Here is a 27,049-nt window from a genome sequence, read left to right as displayed (position 1 = left end):
CAACCTGGTAACAGTTTTCAGTTCCGAAGTGTTTATGCTTACACCCTAAGTGCCCTTGCCGGAATTGTGCATTGCATTTTAAGTTATAATCGATCTTCGTGAAACGCATAAAATTTCATTTTGATTTTAGTTAAAATCTATTTTAGTGATTTTAGTTTAAGTTTTTGTGAAATAGGGCCCTGAGCAACAATACAATGATGGTAGTAAGTTTCTGTCATACAGAAACCAGCGGCTGCCAGGCAGGATATGCCCACATTTTCGAGAGATGGATAGAGAACAAGCTAAAAAGAAAGTGATTTTTCCTACAATCAAGGGCCATAATTCAGGAAATTACAATTCGATATGCGCAAATATCGAAAGGAACTGAGATCTTTGTGTTATAAACTTACATTTCAAGTTTCAACAAAATTGGATTAAAATTGTGACCTCTATAGGGTCCACAGCCTTGAAATACCATATTTTTACGCTATTTGAGAACTAAGGGCGGCCATTTTGTTTGTCAGTTTTGGGCCGATTTCGAACTCAGCCGTCCTTAGGGTGTAACGGTGATATAATAAGACGTTTTTTTAAATCGGATAAAAATTATGACCTCTACATGTATAGGGTCCACAAGCTAAAAACGCGATTTTTCGCACAATCAGGGCCAATAATTCAGGAAGTTACAGTCCGATATGCGCAAATATCGAAAGGAACCAAGATCTTTGTGTTATAAACTTACATTTTAATCTTCAACAAAATTGGATTAAAATTGTGACCTCTATAGGGTCAACAGCCTTGATATACCATATTTTTACGCTATTTGAGAACGAACGGCGGCCATTTTGTCTGTCAATATTGGGCCGATTTTCACGAAATTCGAGCTCAGCCGTCCTTAGGGTGTAAAGGTGATATAAAAATACGTTTTTTTTTAAATCAGATAAAAATTATGACCTCTATGGGTCCACAAGCTAAAAACGTGATTTTTCGTACAATCAGGGACCATAATTCAGGAAGTTACGGTCCGATATGCGCGAATATCGATAGGAACCGAGACCTTTGGGTTATAAACTAACATTTCAAGTTTCAACAAAATCGGATAAAAATTGTGACCTCTATAGGGTCCACAAGCTAAAAACGTGATTTTTCGTACAATCAGGGGCCATAATCCATGAAGTTTCGATCCAATACATGCCAATATCGAAAGCAGCCGAGATCTTTTGGGGATAAACCTATATTTAAAGTTTCGTCAAAATCGGATAAGAATTGTGACCTGTAGAGAGTCCACAAACAATTGTGGACGACGTCCGGACGGACGGACAGGGGCGACGGCATAATACGGCCACATGAAAATGTGGGCGTATAAAAACTATAGTTTGATGTATTATTACACCATCACATTACTAACATCGAAACATCCCATCAAACATGGCAACCATTTTGAAAATGAGCTCATATTAGAATACCTTCTGGTTTGAACATATTTTTATGTTTATATCTGAAGTAGTTGACCCTGAAACCAATATTTCAATAAATTACACACTGTAAAGGCACATTATTATATTCCTTCCAAAATGAGCCCCGATTTTTTAATTTGGACCCCTAGCAGATTTAGCCATCACTTTTCCGAGGGTTACCCAGGCTGTTTGGATTCAGCAGGTAATCTAATACAAAACACCCCAAACCCAGGCCCGAGAGAATTTGTCACAAATTTTACCAAACTAAATAACCAGAAACTACCTCATGGCAGCCATCTTGAATATTTAAATTTCCCCAAGTATGCCAGGGTGGCATCATCTGGATTCTGAATCTACACATATTAAAAGATATAATCCATCAAAAAAAGATAGGTTGCCAGGCAACAAAACACGCCCACAGCAGCTAAATCGCCCGAGCAGTCGACAAGGGTTGTCGCATAATTATTCTTTTGTAGGTGATAACTCTGGAAGTAATCTGCAGAAATTGTTGAAATTCAACAGACTTTTTCGTTTTACTAATTCAAATAATGCATATAAATTTCATACAGATTGGATAACTTTTGTCGTTCGAACTTTCACACGGTTTAACAAAGTAAAACAAGGGCCATAACTCTAAAGTAATTGACGGAAATTGCTGACATTCAATAGGCTTCTTCATTTTACTAATTCAAATGATGCATGTGAATTTCATACAGATTAGGTGATAACTTTTGTTGTTCAAGCGTTCTCAAGATTCAACAAAGTTAAACAAGGGCCATAACTCTACTAATTTAAACAATACATATAAATTTCATACAGATCGGATAATAACTTTTGTCGTTAGAGCATTCACAAGGTACAACAAAGTGAAACAAGGGCCATAACTCACAGCGTAATTAACGGAAATTGCTGAAATTCAATAGGCTTCTTCGTTGCAGTAATCTAAATGCTGGATATCAATTTCAAACAGATCGGATGATAACTATTGCCGTTAGAGCGTTCACAAGGTACAACAAAGTGAAACAAGGGCCATAACTCAAGAAGAAATTAATGGAAGTTATTGAAATTAAAAAGGCTTTTTCATATCACTAATGCAAACAACATATATCAATTTCAAAACAATCAGATGATAAATGTAGTCTGTAGAGTTCACAAGAAATTGTGGACGATGGACGGACCGACAGACAGACGGATGGACAGGGGCGACGGCAATACATGACCACATTTCCATGCGGGCGTATAAAAATTAGGTGGACTATATTTCCATGACAAGGCTAAACTCGTTTTTGGCTGCATGACTAAAATGTAATGTGTAAAGTAACTTAAACATGCATTATGCAAGAGCAAAATCTACAAGTCTTTCTTTAGGCCCGAAATGTTATCTAAATTATCAATTAGACATTAATTAACTTATCCAGACCATAATAAACTCTCGATGTCAAGGCTAGCCTTCGATGTAGGCTGGATTAGATTCCTATATGCTGCTAACGGCCAAAGATAATTAAATCAGAAAAAGTGGATAATCGAGACTATGCTGTTTATAATAATGATTTTAGTAATGATAACCGAGACTATGCAAAAATTTCACTGGCTTCTTTCTCGGCTCATAGTGGATCAATTTGACTGAAATTTTCAGCAAATTACCTTTACACTATCTAGTTTTTAACTATTATAGCGAGAACTGCCATCTCTTTATCTTATCTACCATAATGTATCTTTAATTCAAAGTTGTCTCATTCAAGCATAATAATTGTAGTTTGAAAAGTTTACTTTGCATTTTTACAGCATGACATTATAATTAGTATTTTGAAATGTTGTCTATCTTCAGATTTTTGGCAATGTTATACTTCCATATTTCCCTACTGTTCTGAAATCATCATTTCTCATTTAGTTGAGAATTTCACACAGCTAACTGTCTTACCGCAAATTAGTTAAATAAACCTTACCAGACATGAGCATGACGGATCCATGACCAGTTCCACTATACTCAAATTCCTCAGTGTGTGATGAAGTTGTGAATAAATTTGTAGAGCGGAAGAAATGAGGACTTCTATCTTTCCATGATGCTACAGTCGAACCTTCATCAAGGATGATGTTATTACTACATGAATCATGTGATACAAGTGATGAATCCATTTTCACTTGTGCAATTGTACGGTTTGTACCCCTGTGAAAAAAAGGCACTGCAGTAAGTTTACACAATTTATAATCAAATATAATAGAAAGGAATTCGTCTGGCCTCCTAATACACCCACACCAGCAAGATTCCTGTATATTTCCATTACAAGATTTATGAAACAGCAGCTAAGCTGTCTGAACTGTCCATAAAGATTGCTGCAGTGTAATTCTTTAGGTAAATAAAAAGCAAAATTTTTCTACTGAAAAACATCACTTACAGTAACGCACAGCACTGACAAGATTCTACAACATACAGTCATAAAGGTAAAAAACTCCAGTAATAGATTGAAATTGTTGTAATTTTAAAGTTGTTAAATTGAAATAAAGCATATCAATTTCAAATTATAGTGTTTACAGCATTCTACATAAAGTGAGCAAGCACAATAACTTTATAATCATGGAAATTGTTGAAATTCCACACTAAAGCTAGTTCATCTTCCTAATCCAAACAATGTACAGTACACAAATTTAAAGCATATAAATGTATGACATCACTAATTGTGGACATAGGACAGACAAACTAGTCAAATGATGTGCGAGTGGTCGACAAGGGTGTCGCATATTTATTCTGTTGTAGGTAATTTGGGACATTTACAAGACAGTTTCATACAGACCAGATTATAATTTTTGTCATTTGAGGGTTCACAAGGTACTACAAACTGAAACAAGGGTCTTAACTCGGGAGGTAATTTATAGAAAATGTTGAAATTTGACAGGCTTTTTCGTTTTACTAATTTAAATAATGCATATAAATTTCATACAGATAGGATGATAACTTTTGTCATTCGAACGTTCACAAGTTTCACAAAGTAAAATATGGGTCATAACTCTAGAAATAATTGACTGAAATTCAATAGATCTCTGTTTCACAAATTTAAATGATGCATATAAATTTCATACATATCGGATGATAACTTTCGTCAATAGAGCATTAACAAGGTTGAACAAAGTGAAACAAGGGCCATAACTCTAGAAGTAATTATTGTAAATTGCTGAAATTCAATAGGCTTCGTGGTTTCATTAATCTAAATGAGGCATATAAATTTCATAAAGATCGGATGACAACTTTTGGCGTTAAAGTGTTCACAAGGTTCAACAAGGGAGAGGGGTTTATATAGGCTTTGCCTGTTCTCCAATCCCCTCAGTTTCTGAATAAATATTGTTTATAAAAACAAAAAACAAAGTGCAACAAGGGGCATAACTCTAAACATAATAAACTGAAATTATGTATACAGCACGCTAAGAACTAGCCGCAACACAACATTTCACTGGTGTTATATAACAACTCTTCTAGATCCTAGTGTAGTAAAGACAAGTAAAACAAAACTTTAAACTATAAAACCGGAACGAAACAGGATCTCTGTTTTAATGAGATTGTTCCAGACAGACAGGGGCAACAACAATATATGTCCGGATGTACAAGATACATTTGATTAACCAATCAGCGTCAATATTTCTAGTGGGATCCCCACAGTTCTGTGCATCGCACACCAAGAACTCACTGCAACAGATCATTTCATTGGTTAATTCTTCACATCAACAAGAACGCGGGTTACATAACAACTCTTTCATATCCTAGTGTAGTAAAGACAAGTAAAACAAATTTTTGAACTATAAGAAACGAAACGAAATAGGATCTGTGTTTTAACCAGGAAGTTACTGGTGACAGAATAAATGTCAGTTAGGGTTCTTGGTAGACAGTAGTTAGCTTATTGGCCTTGAGTAGGCTAACAGCTAAAGGATAGGTTGCTAGGCAACCAAACATACCACCACAACGTCTAAATCGTTGGAGCAGTTGATAATGTTTTTGTGGGTTAGTGTTGAAAATTGGATTGAGATTTGGTATCCGAATACTTTTGTTTGCTATCCGAATACTATATATAAAATTCTTGAACAAAATTACTCAAAAAGTAAATATACTTGTAATTTCTTACGTCTTTATGAGTATCTGTCTATGCCGAGTACAGAGTAGACTTGGCGATCGGTGGCCAAATTGTACTTTCGATATTTTTTTAGCCAAAATAAAAAAAAAAACATGCCTACCTTTAGCCGCATATTAATGATATTAGCCATTAAGACTATTCATGATATACAAAATTCAATGAGGTGAAGAAATTTGTGTATCACTTCCCTTCCAATTCCCAGCCCTCTCACTTTTCATTCATCTCAATCAACACGAATAAAAAAAAGTAAAATAAAAACATCACTGTGACAGGTCACATTTATTCCACTATGGTCATTCACCTCGTTCTGGTTATCTACTGTGGGCAACACAGAAGATAGGTTGCCAGGCAACGAAACATACGCTCACAGCAGCTAAATCGTTCGAGCAGCCAACAAGAGCTGTCACATGTTTTAAATTTTGTCGGTAATGAAACATTTATAATACACTAAAATCTAATTAAGCGTAAAAGCTCATTAAGTAATTATCAGAAAATCATTAAAATTTGTTTGGCCCATGCTAACGTTTAGTATACAAAACATTTAATATGATGGATTTAGCTTTTCAAGTTATAAAAATTCATTGAAAATCAATAGGCTTCTTCGTCTCATGACCTTAAACACTGTTTATAAATTTAAAGTCAATCGGATATTAACTTTGGCCTCTAGAGCGTCCACAAGATTTTTTGAAGTGTTCAAATATGAAAGGGTATCGCTGCCAATATTAAATGCTCTGCGACAATGTCGTTTCCTTTGATTATATGTAAAAAGTACAATGTACAAAGTCCTAATACCGATATTGATAAAGTCAAAATACCTCTAAGGCAAGAGTTAAATGTAAAACGTCAAATGTTAAGTGTTAAATGACAAATGTTTTGTGGGAAAATGCTTTTTTTGACGTGTCTACATTTTACATTTCTCTCATTACATTTTACAAACAAATTGTGGACGACAAGGGCGACGACAATGTATGTCCACATTAAAATGTGGGCATATAATAAGGGCCATGACTGTAAAAATTGAATAGGCTTCTTTGTTTTTCTAATCTAAATATTTCTCATAAATTTCATACAGATTTGATGATAACTTTAGTTGTTAGAGCGTTCACATGGTTTAACAAAGTTAAACAAGGGTCATAAACGGAAATTGTTTAAATTCAATAGGCTTATCCGTTTTACATACTGGTACATAAATTTCATGCAGATTGGATCATAACAGTTCTTGATAGAATGTTCCTATGGTTCAACAAGGGCCATAACTCTAGACTAGAAGTAATTAACGGAAATTGTTAAAATTCAATGGGCTTATTCGTCGAATCCTTTTACTGATCTAAATAGTAAATAATGCATATAAATTTCATACAGATCAGATCATAACTGTTGTCGATAGAGTTTTCCCAAGGGCCATGTCTCTTTAACAGTTATTAAAGGAAATTCCTGACATTCAATAGGCTTCTTTGTTTTACTAATTTAAATATTAACAAGCCAACAGTGAGGCTGGTGTCCCCCACCGAAATCCCAAAATAAATAGATGACACATTTTGATTTATCACACATTTATTTTTTTCAAAAGTATCAAGCAACCAAACTGATTATCAACTATACACTAAGTTTCATCACTCTCTATCAGATAGAATCAAAGTAATCTTGTCCTAAAGCATTGACCAATGACATTGCTTAGCTCTGCTTAGCTTCAGCTCGAAATGTTAATCATTGAACTCACAAGACATTCACCTAATGAACATCAATTTTTACATTCTACCTCAATTAAAGGCAGAGTTGTTATATTCCAAAGTCTTGACCAATCAAATTGCTTATCGCTCCTTAGCCTAAGCAGAAAATTCTCATCATCGAACTTAGTCAAGGTAACGATATAATGAATCTATACTTGGGAGTTTCATCACTCTCACTTAATTATAACAAAAGCCCCAAAGCATCAGCCAATCAGATTGCTTATCTCTGCTTACCGTAAGCAGACAATGTTTATCATCGAACTAGATCAAGGCATTCATTCACCTATTGAACAACTACACCAAGTTTGAACATTCTACCTCAATTAGAAGGAGAGTTACTGTGTTCCAAAGTCTTGGCCAATCAAATTGCTGATAGCTCTGCTTACCCTGAGCAGAAAGTGCTCATTATCGAACTTAGTCAAGGTACTGATGTGATAAAACTATACACAAGTGTCCTCACTCTCACTAAATTAGAACTAAAGTTATTATGTCCCAAAGCATCAACCAATCAAATTGCTTAGCCTTAGCAGAAAATGCTCATCTTCGAACTCCATCGAGGCATTGACGTAATGAACGCCTACACCAAGTTAAAACATCCTACCTCAATTAGAAGGAGAGTTATTGTGTTCCAAAGTCTCAACCAATCAAATTGCTTATCGCTCTGCTTACCCTGAGCAGAAAATGCTCATTATCGAACTTAGTCAAGGTATTGATGTAATGAAACTATACACAAAGTTTCATCACTCTCATTTAATTAGAACTAAAGTTATCGTGTCCCAAAGCATCAACCAATCAAATTGTTTATCTACGCTTACCCTAAGCAGAAAATGCTCATCTTCGAACTCCATCCAGGCATTGACATAATAAACACCTACACCAAGTTTGAACATTCTTCCTCAATTAGAAGAAGAGTTATTGTGTTCCAAAAAGTGTGACGGACAGACAGACGGAAGAACCCATTTTAATAGTCCTCTGCTTTCTTCGAGGCGGGGGACAAAAATATCTCAAAATATTATCTTGTGTTGTTTCCACCAAACATTTGTGTTCAAACTCCAATACTTTTTAGTCCAGTCGAAGTTGCTCTGTGATAAACAAGTACAGTTACTACTCATCATCTGTTTTCAGGAACGAACTGGGCCTCAGCTCAGCTCCTTTTGGAAAAACACAATTTGACATATTTTTTTTTTTTTTTAGAATAACTAAAATTCATCTTTGATTCCACTGAAATTGATAATGGCTTCAATCCGAGGAGAAAGATGATATATGAGTGAGGTGCAGGAATAGTGAATCAAACTAGTTTTGTTTTCTCGTCATGTAACATATTCTTCACTGTGATGGGCACCCAATGAAACAGTTGGTCCGAGGATCTCAATGGCCTAAATCTGAGAAGAAAAATGATCAAGAGTGAGGTAGCAGGAGCAGTGGATCAAACTAGTTTTGTTTTCTCATCATTTCACAAATTCTTCACCCTGACTGGGACCAAACAAAACCAGTTGGCCCGAGGGCCCAGCGCTACCCAGTCCTCCCTTGACAGTTTTAATTTAATACAGGGGTAAATGCGAAATTGTGATTATAAATGGTTGCAAACTTGTAGCACTATGTGATAATGTGATAATTGTCAAGTAAATGCTATATTTATACTAAAAATTGTGAAGTTGACATGAAATTAAATATTGGCAAAAACACCCGATGCCTTCATCCTATGCAAAGAATGTGCTATTGGTTAAATTTTGATTTAAACCAAAATGCGGAAAACTTAATGAACAAGGGAACATACAGAATTTTACGTGTACAGCTATTATTCCTGCTTTCTATGGCAAGTGTTATCAGTGTGCAAGGGAGCCGCAGTGACTCAGTAAGGGGGCTGGCTCACTTACCGAGAGATTCAGGGTGTGATCCTGGTCCGGCGTGGTTTCCCCATGTCCGTGGCTTACTAATCAGGAGGTCCGGGATTTGATCCCTGTGTTGACCTAGACAGTTCCCCAGCGTTGTTTCCCCTTGTCTGTGGTGTAGGGAAGTGTGTGTGTGGGGGTGAGGGGGGGGGGGGGTAGACAGCATCTAGTTATTCGAATGGAAAGTAAAACTGAGGTCCCGTACACATGTAGACCATAACGTCGCTGTTTGGACCAAATTCCCCCTACAGGACAATGTAGGGCTTATGACGTATGTACATCTTCATTATTCTGGTTGAAACCGAACAGATAGCCATTAAACTCCATTTAATTTTTTTTTTCTCTTCACTACAATTGCCACTCCCTTACAGTATTATTTAGGTTTTGCCCTATTAGTCTTTTTTAGTGAGAAAATAACATATAGATGCTTTGTTTCAATTCAAATATTTGTTAGGAATTTAGTCTCAAATCTAATCTGAACTAAAGGTTTACAAATATACTGAGCGCCATGGAAAAGGCATCACTTTTTTCCCAAATATTTTATTACTAGGTGGTTTTGTATGTATAATATTATGCAATACTATGAACTATTGTTTCACACAAGTGCTCCCAAACGCAAAAAATATCGGCCTGTGTGCACAAAAAAAAATTGCACGAGATGCACATGAAAACCCCAATATTCACGTGCAGCATTGTGTGTGAGCCCTTCAAAAGCATGTTTTCAACTTAATGTGCAGTACATGAACTGTGAAACGTCAATCTGTCGTAATTTGTTGTTGGACATGTGAAGGAATCGAGCTAGAGATGCCGAGACTTACTGAAAATCAATGGAATGAAGCCATGGGAATGTCCCGGGCTGGCATGTCTACACGTGCTATTGCCAGACAATTGTCATCAGTCCACTATTGTAAGGTTGGTGGAACGTGTTCGAGTTACTGGATCAACACGTGACCGTCAACATCCTGGTCCACAACGCGTTACAACCCAGGCTCAAGATCGCTACATCCGGGTCACTCATCTGCGTGACAGATTCCGCCCAGCGACTCGAACAGGTGCAGTAGTCGTCGGAAGACAAGGACCAGTAAGTGCCAACACCGTAAGACGTCGTCTAAGAGAAGTAGGACTCCGTGCACGACGACCTTATGTTGGAGCTATCCTTGGGGATCATCACCGTCAGCGGCGTTTGATATGGGCTCAAGGACACCAGACATGGAGAAGAGTAGACTGGCAAAGTGTGCTCTTCAGTGATGAGAGTCGCTTTCATCTTTATCACGCTGATGGCTGTCAACGTGTGTGGAGACGTTTTGGGGAACGTCTTGCAGACTGCTGTGTCTTCGAAACGAATCGATGGGGTGGGGGAAGTGTAATGGTGTGGGGAGGCTTCACATTTCATCACCGGACCGGCCTACACATTTGCAGGGGTTGCGTTGATGCTGTAGCCTACCGTGATGATATCTTGCAACTAATTGTTGTTCCGATGTTTTACGAGCGCACCCACAACTTCAGCACTTCCAACAGGATAATGCACGTCTGCATACTGCCCGTTTTAGTATGGACTACCTGACTGCTAACAACATCAATGTCTTGGACTGGCCAGCCATGTCTCCGGACATGGCACCGATAGAACATGTCTGGGATGAGATTGGACGCCGTCTGTATCGGAGACCACAGATGCACACCATTGCTGCTTTAGAAGCTGCTCTTGTCCAAGAATGGAACAATTTGCCCCAGGCCTTCTTTCAAACATTGGTTAATTCCATGCGACGTCGCTGCACAGCGTGCGTAAGAGCCCGTAGGACACACACGCTACTGACATCTGTGTCATACTTTTGGTTTTGACCCCTCTGACTTTGTACAGTTGATTACAGATTAAACATCCATAAGTGTACAAATGTGTTGTTATTGATGTGTTCCCATTTGAATATTGTTCACAATAAGAAGCAAAATAAATAAGATATGTTTACAGGATCATTTTGGTATACGAAAAACTAAGTGATGCATTTTACATGGCGCTCAGTATATATTAGTAGAAATACTGTTTTGGGAGAACTTGTGTAATTAATCAAAAATAAACAACCATCACAGCTTTGAGGAAAATTTGTTTTAGTTATTAGTTAATGATTGATTCATTCAGAAAATTTGGGTGACAAAGAAAATTTTCGGGTAAATAGGCTCATACCCCCTCCCCCCTCTCAACTGAGATAGAACAACTACGCCCATGTAGCCCCTTATCTGTTGTTCAATCCTATTCAGTTTGTTAAATCAAATATTGTTTAAACTATTGTTTTCCCTCCCATCCGAACGACTGGGCATTGTCTTTCCAGCCCCCTCCCATCTCGTACCACAACCTTGACATATACCATATTTTTACACTATTCGCGTGCAAGCGGCGGCTATTTTGTCCGGCAATTTTGGTCCGATTTTCACGAAATTCGATCTCAATCTTCATTACGGTGTAACGGTGATATCATCAAACGTTTTTTTAAATCGGATAATAATTGTGACCTCCAGAGGGACCACAGGCAGGATACGCCCACATTTTCGAGAGATGGATAGAGAACAAGCTAACAAGAAAGTGATTTTTCCTACAATCAAGGGCCATAATTCAGGAAATTACAATTCGATATGCGCATATATCGAAAGAAACTGAACGAACGGCAGCCATTTTGTCTGTCAATTTTGGGCCGAAATTCGAACTCAGTCGTCCTCAGGGTGTAACGGTGATATAATAATACGTTTTTTTAAATCGGATAAAAATTATGACCTCTATAGGGGCCACAAGCTAAAAACGCGATATTTCGTACAATCAGGGGCCATAATTCAGGAAATTACGGTCCGATATGCGCGAATATCGAAATGAACCGAGATCTTTGGGTTATAGACTTACATTTCAAGTTTCAACAAAATCGGATAAAAATTGTGACCTCTATAGGGTCTACAACCTTGATATACCATTTTCTTACGCTATTTGAGAACGAACGGCGGCCATTTTGTCTGTCAATTTTGGGGCGATTTTCACGAAATTCGAATTCAGTCATCCCAAGGGTGTAACGGTGATGTAATAGAACGGTTTTTTAAATCGGATAAAAATTATGACTTCTATAGGGTCCACAAGCTAAAAACGTGATTTTTCGTACAATCAGGGGCCATAATTCAGGAAGTTACTGTCCGATATGCGCAAATATCGAAAGGAACTGAGATCTTTGATTTATAAACTTACATTTCAAGTTTCAACAAAATCGGATAAAAATTGTGTCCTCTATAGGGTCCACAAGCTAAAAACGTGATTTTTCGTACAAACAGGGGCCATAATCCATGAAGTTTCGATCCGATACATGCCAATATCGAAAGCAGCCAAGATCTTTTGGGGATAAACCTATATTTCAAGTTTCGTCGAAATCGGATAAGAATTGTGACCTGTAGAGAGTCCACAAACAATTGTGGACGGACGGACAGCATAATACGTCCACATGAAAATGTGGGCGTATAAAAATTATGACCTATATAGGTTCCACAAGCTAAAAACGTGATTTTTCGTACAATCACTGAATCACTGAATCAGGGGCCATAATTCAGGAAGTTACGGTCCGATACGCACGAATATCGAAAGGAACTGAGATCTTTGGGTTATAAACTTACATGTCAAGTTTCAACAAAATCGAATCAAAATTGTGACCCATACAGGGTGGGTCCACAACCTTGATTTACCATATTTTTATACTATTTGCGTACAAACGGTGGCCATTTTGTCTGGCAATTTTGGTCCGATTTTTACAAAATTCGAACTCAACCTTCCTTAGGGTGTAGCAGTGATATAATAATACGTTTTTTTAAATCAGATAAAAATTATGACCTCTATAGGGTCCACAAGCTAAAAACGCGATTTTTTGTACAATCAGGGGCCATAGGCCTAATTCAGGAAGTTACAGTCCGATATGCACGAATATCGAAAAGAACTGAGATCTTTGGGTTATGAACTTACATGTCAAGTTTCAACAAAATCGGATAAAAATTGTGACCTCTATAGGGTCCACAAGCTAAAAACGTGATTTTTCGTACAAACAGGGGCCATAATCCATGAAGTTTCGATCCGATACATGCCAATATCAAAAGCAGTCAAGATCTTTTGGGGATAAACCTATATTTCAAGTTTTGTCAAAATCGGACAAGAATTGTGACCTGTAGAGAGTCCACAAACAAATGTGGGCGTATAAAAACGGTGAGAGTATTGTTCGTCTCCAAACAGTATTGTTTACATTGTATCCGTGTTGATAGCCTCGATTGTCATGCAATTAGTTTTTCTGCAATATTCTTCTATGCACTGGTTAATTGGGCATAATAAATGACGTGAGTAACGTTACGTAAACATGTTTGGTCCAGTTTGGAGCTCTGTTTAAAGCGTAATGATATTGTTACACAATTAGCTATTGGTTGTTAATCAGACCATTGACCAGTCATAATTTGGAACAGGAATTTGCATCCATTGCAACAGTGTTAAGTGGGATAAGCGCTAATCAAATGAAACACTGCAAGGAGTATGACGTGGGTGTGGGTTTATATTTTAATGGAAACCAGCGGCTGCCAGGCAGGATACGCCCACATTTTCGAGAGATGGATAGAAAACAAGCTAAAAAGAAAGTGATTTTTCCTACAATCAAGGGTCATAATTGAGGAAATTACAATTCGATATGCGCAAACATCGAAAGGAACCGAGATCTTTGGGTTATAAACTTACATTTCAAGTTTCAAGAAAATCGGATAAAAATTGTGACCTTTATGGGGTCCACAGCCTTGATATACCATATTTTTTTGCTATCTAAAAACGACGGCGGCCATTTTGTCTGTAAATTTTGGGCCAATTTTCACGAAATCCGAACGCAGCTGTCCTTAGGGTGGAAAGGTGATATACTAAAACGTTTTTTTTAAATCAAATAAAAATTATGACCTCTATAGGGTCCACAAGCTAAAAACGCGATTTTTCGTACAATCAGGGGCCATAATTGAGGAAGTTACGGTCCGATATGCGCGAATATCAATAGGAACTGAGATCTTTAGGTTATAAACTTATATTTCAAGTTTCAACAAAATCGGATTAAAATTGTGACCTCTATAGGGTCCACAACCTTGATATACCATATTTTTACGCTATTTGAGAATAAACGGCGGCCATTCTGTCTGTCAGTTTTGGGCCCATTTTCACGAAATTTGAACTCAGCCGTCCTTACGGTGTAACGGTGACATAATACTACGATTTTTTAAATCGGATAAAAATTATGACCTATATCGGGTCCACAAGCTAAAAAAGCGATTTTTCGTACAATCAGGGGCCATAATTCAGGAAGTTACGTTCCGATATGTGCGAATATCGAAAGAAACCGAGATCTTTGGGTTATAAACTTACATTTCAAGTTTCAACAAAATCGGATAAAAATTTGTGACCTCTATAGGGTCCACAACCTTGATATACCATATTTTTACGCTATTTGAGAACGAACGGCGGCCATTTTGTCTGTCAATTTTGGGCCGATTTTCATGAAATTCTAACTCAGTCGTCCTTAGGGTGTAACGGTGATATAATAATACGTTTTTTTAAATTGGATAAAAATTATGACCTCTATAGGGTCCACAAGCTAAAAACGCGATTTTTCAAACAATCAGGGGCCATAAACTTACATTTCAAGTTTCAACAAAATCGGATAAAAATTGTGACCTCTATAGGGTCCACAAGCTAAAAACGTGATTTTTCGTACAAACAGGGGCCATAATCAATGAAGTTTCGATCCAGAGTCAAGAGAATTTAACTGGTTAAAAAATGGGACTAGTTAAGAAAATTTTGACCATTTGATTAACCAGTTAGGAATATTGAATAAGTAGGAATATTACGGTAAAATTCCATTCCTAAGTTTGGATTATTGGCTGAGCGTTAGTTTGTAAATGGCGGCCCAATTCAAATGAAAGTTGTTTATGTTTTTGTATCACACAATTCTACATGAAAATAGAGTTGGATTTTTGTAAATTTGTGTCGGATGTGGCAAGAAATGGTTCCTTTTAGCGACCAAAGAAGAATCACTGTGAAAAATAGACGGTAAGGATTCCAAAAAATGCCTTAGAACCGAGATAGGGGAAAAGCCTTATTTTCATACTAGTTGTCATTAGGAGCTGACAGTAACGTAGTAGCACTAGCAGGCAGAGCTGATACAATTTACGTTACTAAAGTAACTAACCCGGCCCAGAAAGTCTATTATACCAGCCCATTCCAGACTCCAGTGATGGCGTGGCGGCCCTTTAAACATACAACAGGATCATCATCACTCCATGGTCGATCCAATAGGCTACCCCCACCCCCCCCCCCCCCCCCAATATATATAATGACAATGTTCAGCAGAAAAAGATTTTTTTTAGACGAATTGGACAAAATTATTTTTTTCGTTTTTTGTCCGACCGGACCTTCAGTCAATTTGACTGAGCAACTTTTTACTGCTAAACGGTAGGGTGTCAGTCCCTGTGAACGCCTGAACAATGTAACTGAACATCACTAGGGACCTGGTATCATTCAGATTTGATGAAAAAAGGAAAGAAACTGAGCTTACCATCTATAATCAAATACACATATTCAGTTAATAGATTGCCATGCAGAAAGTGTTAAATACCATCAAGATTCATCAAAAACCACCCAGTTTGTGCGGTATCCAGACAACTCATCCCAAAGACAATTCATCCCAAGACAACTCATCCCAAGTTAGAAGACAACTCATCCCAAGTTAGAAGACAACTCATCCCAAGTTAGAAGACAACTCATCCCACTATAAAAGACAACTCATCCCAACTTTAAACCAACTTTATATAACTTATAAGTGATATTTGTTTCAATACAATTGCTATCTTTGAAGACCACTCAGACCATAACCAATCAGAATTTGTTATCTTAATCAAATTGATATTGTTGTTTTAATCAAATTGGTGATTACTCTTTGTTTTATTCAAATTGATATTGTTGTTGTAATAAATTGATGATTACTGTTTGTATTACTGTTTTAGTACTTTGTTGTTTTAACACATTGGTAGATGTGTTTGTTTTATTCTTTCATCATGAAGCACTTCAAACAAAATCAATTAACAAAACAACGATTAACTAAACTGAGTTGTAGTATTTACCCCTATTACAAACTAATTAAATTGGTGAAGCACATCAAAGACAAATATCATAATATTATGTAAATATTACCATCAGTTTTCATAGTAACTGAATAATGACATCAGTATAATAAGAAATATTCAATATAATAAGCAATAATAATAATTACACCATTATTTTCTAGATCAATGAAGAGTTTTTGGCAACAGCTATTCCGGAGGTGTTTTTACAGAAAGACATACACACAAAAGATGGCCGACACCTACTTTTTGCCACAGAGAAGCAAATTGAACTTCTTGGAAAAGCTAAGACATGGTATATAGATGGTACTTTTAGAATAGTAAACAAACCATTTTACCAGCTATTGTCAATCCATATTTTTTTAAAATCTGGTGAAAGTATCAAGCAAGTTCCCTTGGCGTTTGTACTGATGTCAGGAAAGTCTAAAAGAGACTACAAGAAGGTATGTAAATATTTTAAGAAATATTATTAAGGTCAGCAGTAAAAAAAAGACTTATTACTAGGTCAGCGGTAAAAAAAGACATATTACTGACTACAAACAAAGACATTTTAACAATTTTATTTAATCTTCACAGGTATTCAAGGCCATCATGGATATGACACCATCAGCCCCTGCAGTGCAGGCTTTTGTTGCAGATTTTGAGGCAGTCATCTGGGAGGCTTTAAGGTCAGTTTTCGACAACCCAATTATACATGGCTGTGCGTTCCATTGGGGTCAGGCGGTTTGGAGAAAGATCCAAGAAAACGGACTTCAGGTATGTTACTTTTGAAATAATTGAGTATTTGAAAACGATATTATTATTTGATATTATTCACAACTGTCTGGTATTACTCACAATTAGTCTATGTTTTTTTTGTAGACTGCTTACAGCCAGAAAGATGCTGTATATAAGTTTTTTAGAAAAGTCCTTGCCTTGCCATTCCTACCCGCTGAACATATATTGCCAACATTCAATAAATTAGAAGAAAAGGCCACAACCGATCAAATTAAAGTGGTTATGAAATACATAATGGATAATTGGCTGACCAGTAATATATGGACCATCCCAACATGGAGCGTGTTTGGCAGGACAATCCGAACCAATAATGATGTCGAGGGATGGCATAATCGAATCAACCAAAAGGCCAGAAAAGGGAATTTACAGTTTTATCTACTGATATCTTTGTTGTATAAAGAAGCAGCGCAGCTACCGACACAAATGAAAATGGTCTCAGAAGGAAAATTAAGAAGACACCAGAAAAAACAATCACGAACTACACAAAGCAAGTTATTTCAACTTTGGAATTTATATACCAGTCAGGAAATACGCACCAACCAGCTACTAAAAAGATGTGGGGGGATATATGGACCGAACTGAAGGACAGACTTACGTAATAAATGACTGACTGAACGACAAACTGGCAGACTAAATTACTAAATGACTGGCCTAATAAAATGTATTAGTTGATGATATTGAGGTTATAATAAAATGTATTATTTAATAAATTGTTGATGTAATAAATTCATACATAAATGTATTATTTAATAAATTGTTGATGTGATAAATTCATACATAAATGTATAATTTAATAAATTGTCGATGTAATAAATTCATACATAAATGTATAATTTAATAAATTGTTGATGTAATAAATTCATATATTTGTGATTATTTGTGGTATTTATTTGTAACTTGGAATGAGTCGGGTGTTTTAAAAGTTGGGATGAATTGTCTTTTGACTTGGGATGAGTTGTCTTTTGACTTGGGATGAGTTGTCTTTTGACTTGGGATGAGTTGTCTTTTGACTTGGGATGAGTTGTCTTTAAAAGTGGGATGAGTTGTCTTTTATTGGGATGAGTTGTCTGGGATGAGTTGTCTTTGGGATGAGTTGTCAGGGAATCGTTTGTGCTACCATTTAGTTTGACATCGGTTGTCTAGTTTATGAAACTAAATGGTCATAAAATGGATGACCAATATCAAAACTAAACTAAAATGGTCATAAACTAGATGACCGATGTCAAAACTAAATGGTGTTTCTTAAACTAAACGGTAGCACAAACTGGGCATTAATTGATGAATCTTGATCTTGATGGTATTTAATACTTTCTGCATGGCAATCTATTAACTGAATATAATATGTGTATTAGATTATAGATGGTAAGCTCAGTTTCTTTCCTTTTTTCATCAAATCTGAATGATACCCGGTCCCTAGTGTTAGTGAGAAAATAAGACCTTGCTTACCTCCTAGAACCAGTATGATCGGCACAACACTCTGTTAAAAAATACGTCCCCTCATCTAACCATAGATAATACGCGAGGGCACGATAAAGTAGTACTAGTAGGCCCTAGTACTACTAGTGTAGTAGATTTTCCCGATCTGAGAAATATCTTTCCGTGTATATTAATTTATACCCACAATTCTAACCCTAACCCTTCAGAATAGTTTTAGCCACAATCCACCGTTGTTACAGCTTCAATTTGTACGTTTGACATGTAATTCATAAACCTAACCCGAACCCTAAACCTAGAGAAAGATATTTCTCAGTAGATTGTGCTTGACGGATGCCATCATAGATAATACCGTATGATTGCCGACTCATGAATTCTCGACGTTATGTTGCGAAACGCGTGAAACGGCGAGAAAGGTGGTTGATCACTTCCGGTCTTCTGTTCTCGCTGTTTGTTTACTATAGGCCCAGTAGCGATATTTTTATTTAGCGCTTTCTTGTAGTTTAAATGTGGCATCATCTGGTTAAATGGAAACGAGAAATAGAAGGAATGTTCGAGGTAAGAATAAAAATGAATATCTTATAATTTTGATATTATATTGTAATATGTAACAGGCATTGCCCGAGTAGAGCGAAGCTGATTATTGTCAAATATAAAACCTTCATAATTAATTTTCTCAAGTGATACAAAAAATGTTAAATAATTTAGTTTTTCCAAATTGATTTTCATTTAGATCTAAATTGTATACATTAATTTTGTTTTTTAAAAAAGAACAAAAAAGTGTGAGAATTATTTTCATTGACGTCAAAAATATGTGACGTCATTGATTAGACGCGTCATAGAAATAGTTGTATGAGGCGCGTAATCTCGCTTGGGCGAGATTTGGTAAGTTGACATGCGCATTGCCTGTTTTGCCCAGTGTATCCGGTTCCGGTCTGATTTTTTTTTTAATCAACAGTCTGTGGGTGACAATTTCAGTTACGCTCCTGTGTTACCGGAAAAGAGCTTTGCTCAAGCACCGCGCTTCGCGCGATGCTGTAGAGCTTCGCTCTATATTATAAATAAGTATTACATTTCATGAAAATCTCGACACGTGTGTTGCCCAGTTAAGGCAAAGTTTGACAGCTTTGACCTACTTTTAAAAATCGGCAAAATAGAGTTTTCAATTCATTAATTTGTAAAATAATACTTGCAGATCAGTAATAAATCGTAAATATATAAAATACAGTTTGGTATGAATAATAACATTGCTGTGCTGCTTATATATAAGCTTTTAATTACACAATTTTTTAAAAATCTTTTGTATTTTCAGCAGAACTGTACTGTACTGCCTGCTACCTGTCTTTTGTTTGCTACCTAGGGGCCTAGGGGAGTGCCAGCTTGTGAAGCAAATATATTTCATGTTGATTTATTGTGATACTGATAAATAATTGTATGTTTTATTTATGTTATTTACTTCTTTTCATATTGTGTGTGGGGGGGGGGGGGGTATAAATATGGAGACACTAGACACTAATATAGGCCTATTGATAAAGTATTTTATTTTATGTATCTATTTATTTATAAATATTTTATTTTTTTTTATTTCATTTTTTTTTTTGGGGGGGGGGGGGGATATTATTATTTTCATTATTTTATTTTTTTTATTTTAATACTCAACAAGGGATTTGGTTTCAATTGTTTGATTGTATTATATCATTATTGATTTTAATTTTGTATAGTTGAATAAAGCATAATTATTTAATTTTATGTATTTCAAACATATGTATTTCAAACCATTCAAGCTATGTGTAATGTGTTTGTATGGTTATGTTGATGGTTAAATAGGTTGTAATTGAAGCCAAATGACCAATTTTCGCGAAAAAGGGATCTGCCAGTTGGTGTTACAGAATTCAGTCAATTTTGCTCCGATATTGATAATGTTGGTTTTGTTACAATGCTGAGATGTATGGCTTTTCAGGAAATAACACGGTTCTGGAGAAAAATTAATATTTAAAAATAGCTGCCGGTCGATATTTAAGGATATGGGTTTACTGTTCCATGTAATTAAATTAATCATTAAAAATATAACCTACAATCAACTCTTGATGCCATCTGATTGCTCAGATTTTAAATAGATTAGAACGGTATGGTGGTAAATTTTCAATATATTCAATTTGCATTACCTATTTTTGAAATATTATAGTTAATAGCGAGAACGACCAGCTCTTTATCTAAATCTTACATAATTCCCCTTCAAATTTATGTCTATTGTTATTGTATTATTTTAATTTAGGACATAAAGAAATATATTTTGGTTCTTGCTTGGATAACGTGTTTTAATTTTTTTTTTTTTTAAAAAAAACCTAACAAAACAGTCTTGTTAATTACTGCATGTAAATATTTTACCCCCGTTACACGAAGTAATTCTGCAAAAAAATTTGACTAGATCTATAGGCTAATTTGTCAAGTATGCAAACAAGTTAAATGTTAATGACATGAATGATATTGGATACCGTTATCATATATTCATATAAACAACATGATGAGATAAATGTAGTGCCTTACAATTTTTAAAAACTCATCTGTTTCAAACAAGTTATAACTTAGAGCTAAAGACTTCGTGTAGGTATGTTTTGTCAAGCACTATGAACACAATTTTTGCAGAGTTTTGGCGCTATACAAATGGACGTTCATTATATTTATTTATTTGGTTCTTCTGGAAAAATACATACATCTATTTAAACACCAAAAGTACTTGGTTGTTCAGTTCAAAAGCTTATAGTTCCAAATTTTTAAACAAAACATCTTTCACATGATTTAATTAGCTATTTATTTTTATATCGAAGCCCGAAGAACAGGAAATCAAATTGGTGTGGCCAACATTGAAATATCAGATATCAAGGATGAAGTTGCCTTTATCAACTCTTGTAAATCTTTTAATGTACAGGATTCCTGGAAGCATCTATTTTAGAACAAAAATTCCTTTTCATTGATAACTAAAGTAATAATTCCTTTTTTATTTAATACTAATAGTGTTTTCTTTTTCCTTATATATAATTGTTATATCTACTGAAGCTAATTTAATTTCTCAACAAAGCCTAGATCAAAAAGACTATGAAATAATTGCTTACATTGGGGTGGATTTATATAAGTAAACTTTTTTCCAGTTGTGCAAGCTGAAAAAATAAAGTGTGTGTATTTTTTTTTTTTTTTTTGGGGGGGGGGGGGGGGGTCTGCATTTATAAAATTAAATGACAGAGGGACTTAAAATAAATAAATGGCCATTTTCTAAAATTATTAATTAGGCCTAGATTGGAAAAGAATTTTGTAGGGATATTTACATCTTTATCAACTAAAGTATACAAACAAAGCTGAATTTATTTAAAAAATGCACATTTGAATATAAACAAGATTTTTAAAACTGTTCTAATATACCATGCAATTGATAATAAAATGCAACATCTAATTTTATTAATCATACTATAGATAGGCCTATACTGTAGGCCTGTGTGTGGCACAGAGGTGCGGGTTAGTTAGCTCGCAATATAACCTTTTTCCTTTTGCAAATTAAATTGTAGAACATTTTATTTGAAGTATTAGAAAAATAAAAATAAAAGTGTTTGAAGTATTATCTCTATATCAAAAATATTTCCTAATTTTAGTGTAAATTGGTACGGTACATGAAGGCTGGGGCTATTTGCCACATGTGGTAAGACAATCCGGAGACTATTTGCCACATGTGACAAGTCTTATTTCATGTGGCACGGCTACAGACCACAATTATCAACCGATTTCAATGAAACTTACAGATTATAATAAGAGTATTAATATCTCAAACTAGCTTTCGGCCACTTCCGGTTAACGGTTTCCGAGATATTAGGTTACCACACATTTCATGTGGCACGGCTACAGACCATAATTATCAACCGATTTCAATGAAACTTACAGATTATAATAAGAGTATTAAGAGCTCAAACTAGCCAAAATTTCGGCCACTTCCGGTTAGCGGTTTACGAGATATCAGGTTACCACACATTTCATGTGGCACGGCTACAGACCACAATTATCAACCGATTTCAATGAAACTTACAGATTATAATAAGAGTATTAAGAGCTCAAACTAGCCAAAATTTCGGCCACTTCCGGTTAGCGGTTTACGAGATATCAGGTTACCACACATTTCATGTGGCACGGCTACAGACCACAATTATCAACCGATTTCAATGAAACTTACAGATTATAATAAGAGTATTAAGAGCTCAAACTAGCCAAAATTTCGGCCACTTCCGGTTAGCGGTTTACGAGATATCAGGTTACCACACATTTCATGTGGCACGGCTACAGACCACAATTATCAACCGATTTCAATGAAACTTAGAGATTATAATAAGAGTATTAATATCTCAAACTAGCCAAAATTTCGGCCACTTCCGGTTAGCGGTTTCCGAGATATCAGGTTACCACACATTTCATGTGGCACGGCTACAGACCACAATTATCAACCGATTTTAACGAAACTTACAGATTATAATAACATTAATAATATCTCAAACTAGCCAAAATTTCGGCCACTTCCGGTTAGCGGTTTCCGAGATATCAGGTTACCACACATTTCATGTGGCACGGCTACAGACCACAATTATCAACCGATTTCAATGAAACTTACAGATTATAATAAGAGTATTAATATCTCAAACTAGCCAAAATTTCGGCCACTTCCGGTTAACGGTTTCCGAGATATCAGGTTACCACACATTTCATGTGGCACGGCTACAGACCACAATAATCAACCGATTTCAATGAAACTTACAGATTATAATAAGAGTATTAAGAGCTCAAACTAGCCAAAATTTCGGCCACTTCCGGTTAGCGGTTTCCGAGATATCAGGTTACCACACATTTCATGTGGCACGGCTACAGACCACAATTATTTACCGATTTCAATGAAACTTACAGATTATAATAAGAGTATTAATATCTCAAACTAGCCAAAATTTCGGCCACTTCCGGTTAGCGGTTTACGAGATATCAGGTTACCACACATTTCATGTGGCACGGCTACAGACCACAATTATCAACCGATTTCAATGAAACTTACAGATTATAATAAGAGTATTAAGAGCTCAAACTAGCCAAAATTTCGGCCACTTCCGGTTAGCGGTTTACGAGATATCAGGTTACCACACATTTCATGTGGCACGGCTACAGACCACAATTATCAACCGATTTCAATGAAACTTACAGATTATAATAAGAGTATTAAGAGCTCAAACAAGCCAAAATTTCGACCACTTTCAGTTAGCGGTGTCCGAGATATCAGGTTACCACACATTTCATGTGGCACAGCTACAGACCACAATTATCAACCGATTTTAACGAAGCTTACAGATTATAATAACATTAATAATATCTCAAACTAGCCAAAATTTCGGCCACTTCCGGTTAGCGGTTTCCGAGATATCAGGTTACCACACATTTCATGTGGCACGGCTACAGACCACAATTATCAACCGATTTCAATGAAACTTACAGATTATAATAAGAGTATTATTATCTCAAACTAGCCAAAATTTCATGTGGCACGGCTACAGACCACAATTATCAACCGATTTCAATGAAACTTACAGATTATAATAAGAGTATTATTATCTCAAACTAGCCAAAATTTCGGCCACTTCCGGTTAGCGGTTTCCGAGATATCAGGTTACCACACATTTCATGTGGCACGGCTACAGACCACAATTATCAACCGATTTCAATGAAACTTAGAGATTATAATAAGAGTATAAATATCTCAAACTAGCCAAAATTTCGGCCACTTCCGGTTAACGGTTTCCGAGATATCAGGTTACCACACATTTCATGTGGCACGGCTATAGACCACAATTATCAACCGATTTCAATGAAACTTACAGATTATAATGAGAGTATTATTATCTCAAACTAGCCGAAATTTCGGCCACTTCCGGTTAGCGGTTTACGAGATATCAGGTTACCACACATTTCATGTGGCACGGCTACAGACCACAATTATCAACCGATTTCAATGAAACTTACAGATTATAATAACATTAATAATATCTCAAACTAGCCAAAATTTCGGCCACTTCCGGTTAGCGGTTTCCGAGATATCAGGTTACCACACATTTCATGTGGCACGGCTACAGACCACAATTATCAACCGATTTCAATGAAACTTACAGATTATAATAAGAGTATTAAGAGCTCAAACTAGCCAAAATTTCGGCCACTTCCGGTTAGCGGTTTCCGAGATATCAGGTTACCACACATTTCATGTGGCACGGCTACAGACCACAATTATCAACTGATTTCAATGAAACTTACAGATTATAATAAGAGTATTAATATCTCAAACTAGCCAAAATTTCGGCCACTTCCGGTTAGTGGTTTCGGAGATATCAGGTTACCAAACATTAAAATCTTTATCCCCATAGGATTTCAGTTTAGCTTGTGGCACAACTAATGAGTGTGTATTTTGTGAGCGAAGTGGTCGATCTGTTTGATATGATTGAATGAGATCCGTGGGGTAAGGTGGAGAAAGGTCATGTTGACGCATACAGTATACACCAATGTTAAAATCTTGAAAGTTATCCGGGCTCCTATGGGTAACTCATGTAAGGATTTTAGGATTGGAGTCATGTGAGAGTATTTTTGTGTTCTTATTATTATTCTGGCGGCGGTGTTTTGAAATTATTTTGAGTTTTGCAGACGGGTTTTTGGGAACTCTATTCAAAACACTGTTACAGTAATCGAACCTCAAGATGTGTGTATTGAAAATTAGCAGTAAAATTTGTTTTAAGCGATCGTGGCGTAATGGCAGAACCTATGAAGATCGCAAGTGGTTCTGAAGTTTGGATTTGATGTTGATCAGTGATAGAATCTTTGTTAATGGTCTATTAAAAGTTGATAATGGAGTTTTGACATGACTAATAGTTATTGTTGTCTTTGGTGATCACACACAGATGTCTCTGAAATAAATAACACAGTATTTAGTAATCTTTTGTACCATTGTGTTCTAATTAGCTCTTATTTGTGCCATCAATAATAGTCTACACACCAAAACAAAGTTTAAGCAGATACATTATGCGCAGATCCTATTCTAATCCTCGCGCAAATAAACTATAGAACCAATGCTGCCTAACTTTTCATTGTCTTTTATAGGGGTAATCTTAATATTTTGGAGTCCGTTATACCTCAGCCATTTGTTTTGAATGCGTATTATACATGTAAAATGTGCATTATTATGAAAAGTTATTCCGATTAGTATGTAAGGTGTTGTAAGAACGTTTATGCTAATCGGAATATCTTCATAGTGTAAGTTGTTCATGTTACATGCATGTGGTTGATATATTAAAAATGGTGGTGGTTGTTGTTTCCAAATACGCCTGATACTTAATTTTGTCGTGCAATTCAGACACGGCTTATCCGTTTCACTGCCCAACTGATGCCATGTTTCTAAACTTTTGAGAAAAGCCGAGTCATTGGGGGATGGGAATGGTTTTATTGCCACTGCAGTCTTTCCGTCAACAAATTGTTGAACAAAATTACAATCGGGTTGAGAGCAAGAAAATATTTCTGTAGTTTGAAACATGAAAGTGAACTTCGAAATAAATATTTCATATTCACTTCCATACAAATCAACTGATATTTGGCTAGAGTCATGTTTTCCAAAGAAATGATACTTACCCTCAAAATCCAAACCTTTAGAGAGCAACTCAACGCTTTTAAGCAACCTCTGTATTACAGCCTGGTTCGTCTCTTCAAGTTCGAAAGATGAGAAGTCAGTCATAACTTTAAAAAAACATGCCCTGTTACACAAAAATATGGCAAGAAAATTATCAATAGTACAAGTGTTGGACAAATGAATCAATTGATTCCATTCATTTACCCCTCTCCCTCCCCAAGAAGGCAGATTCCCAGTCGACTCCTTAGTAATGAACCCAAAGTCAGATGGAGATGGGTAGTTTGGCATACTTTCTGGAACTGCCGGCACAAGCTTGTTAAGGGGGGTTATGCTGGATGGAATAAAATTATAGTGAGTTTTTAATGGTACCCAATGGAGGCCCAGATTGATGGCTGCCGCCAAACGCGTATTCCCTTCGTATAAAAAGGCTGTACCCCTGATAATATTATCACAGGAATACCTTTTTATTGCCAATTCAAGTGGCTCTTTTATACCTTCTTTCCTTATTGATTCTGTTAATATGGGAAGTGACATTTTGTCTTTCTGTACGACATTTCTGTCAACTTCCATATAGGATATTAGATCTAGCGGATCTACATGCTCTATTTCGGATGACAGCAGTATTGGGCGAGGGACTGGTTTGTGTCGCTGCAAAAATATCTCAAACCTTTCCTTATCTGACATGGTATTGTTGCACTTCTTACATGTAAAAGTATGTAAATCATCTATGCCAGAATGGACAATGCATGTTTGGTGGAACCATTCCAGACATTTTTGACATTCTACCATTGTTTCCGGAGATGTCGAAAAAATGTCTAAA

General features: G+C 36.1%; 1 protein-coding gene across 1 annotated transcript in view; it reads right to left on the bottom strand.

The window, feature by feature from the left end:
• LOC126814450 (uncharacterized) overlaps positions 1-19,070 on the bottom strand; it is a 39,645-nt gene extending 20,575 nt beyond the window's left edge. Inside the window, exons 1-2 of the mRNA XM_050539585.2 lie at positions 18,555-19,070; positions 3,380-3,600 (exon numbers count right to left, since the gene is read on the bottom strand). Of these exons, the coding sequence (XP_050395542.1) occupies positions 3,380-3,569 (190 nt within the window). The 5' untranslated portion in view covers positions 3,570-3,600; positions 18,555-19,070. The remainder of the gene's footprint in view (positions 1-3,379; positions 3,601-18,554) is intronic.
• Positions 19,071-27,049: the final 7,979 nt, after the last annotated feature.

This window comes from Patella vulgata, chromosome 3, assembly GCF_932274485.2.
Source record: "Patella vulgata chromosome 3, xgPatVulg1.2, whole genome shotgun sequence".
In the NCBI taxonomy this organism is placed as follows: Eukaryota; Metazoa; Mollusca; class Gastropoda; family Patellidae; genus Patella; species Patella vulgata.
Note: the sequence above shows the minus strand (reverse complement) of the source record. Positions and strands in the feature narration are given on the sequence as shown.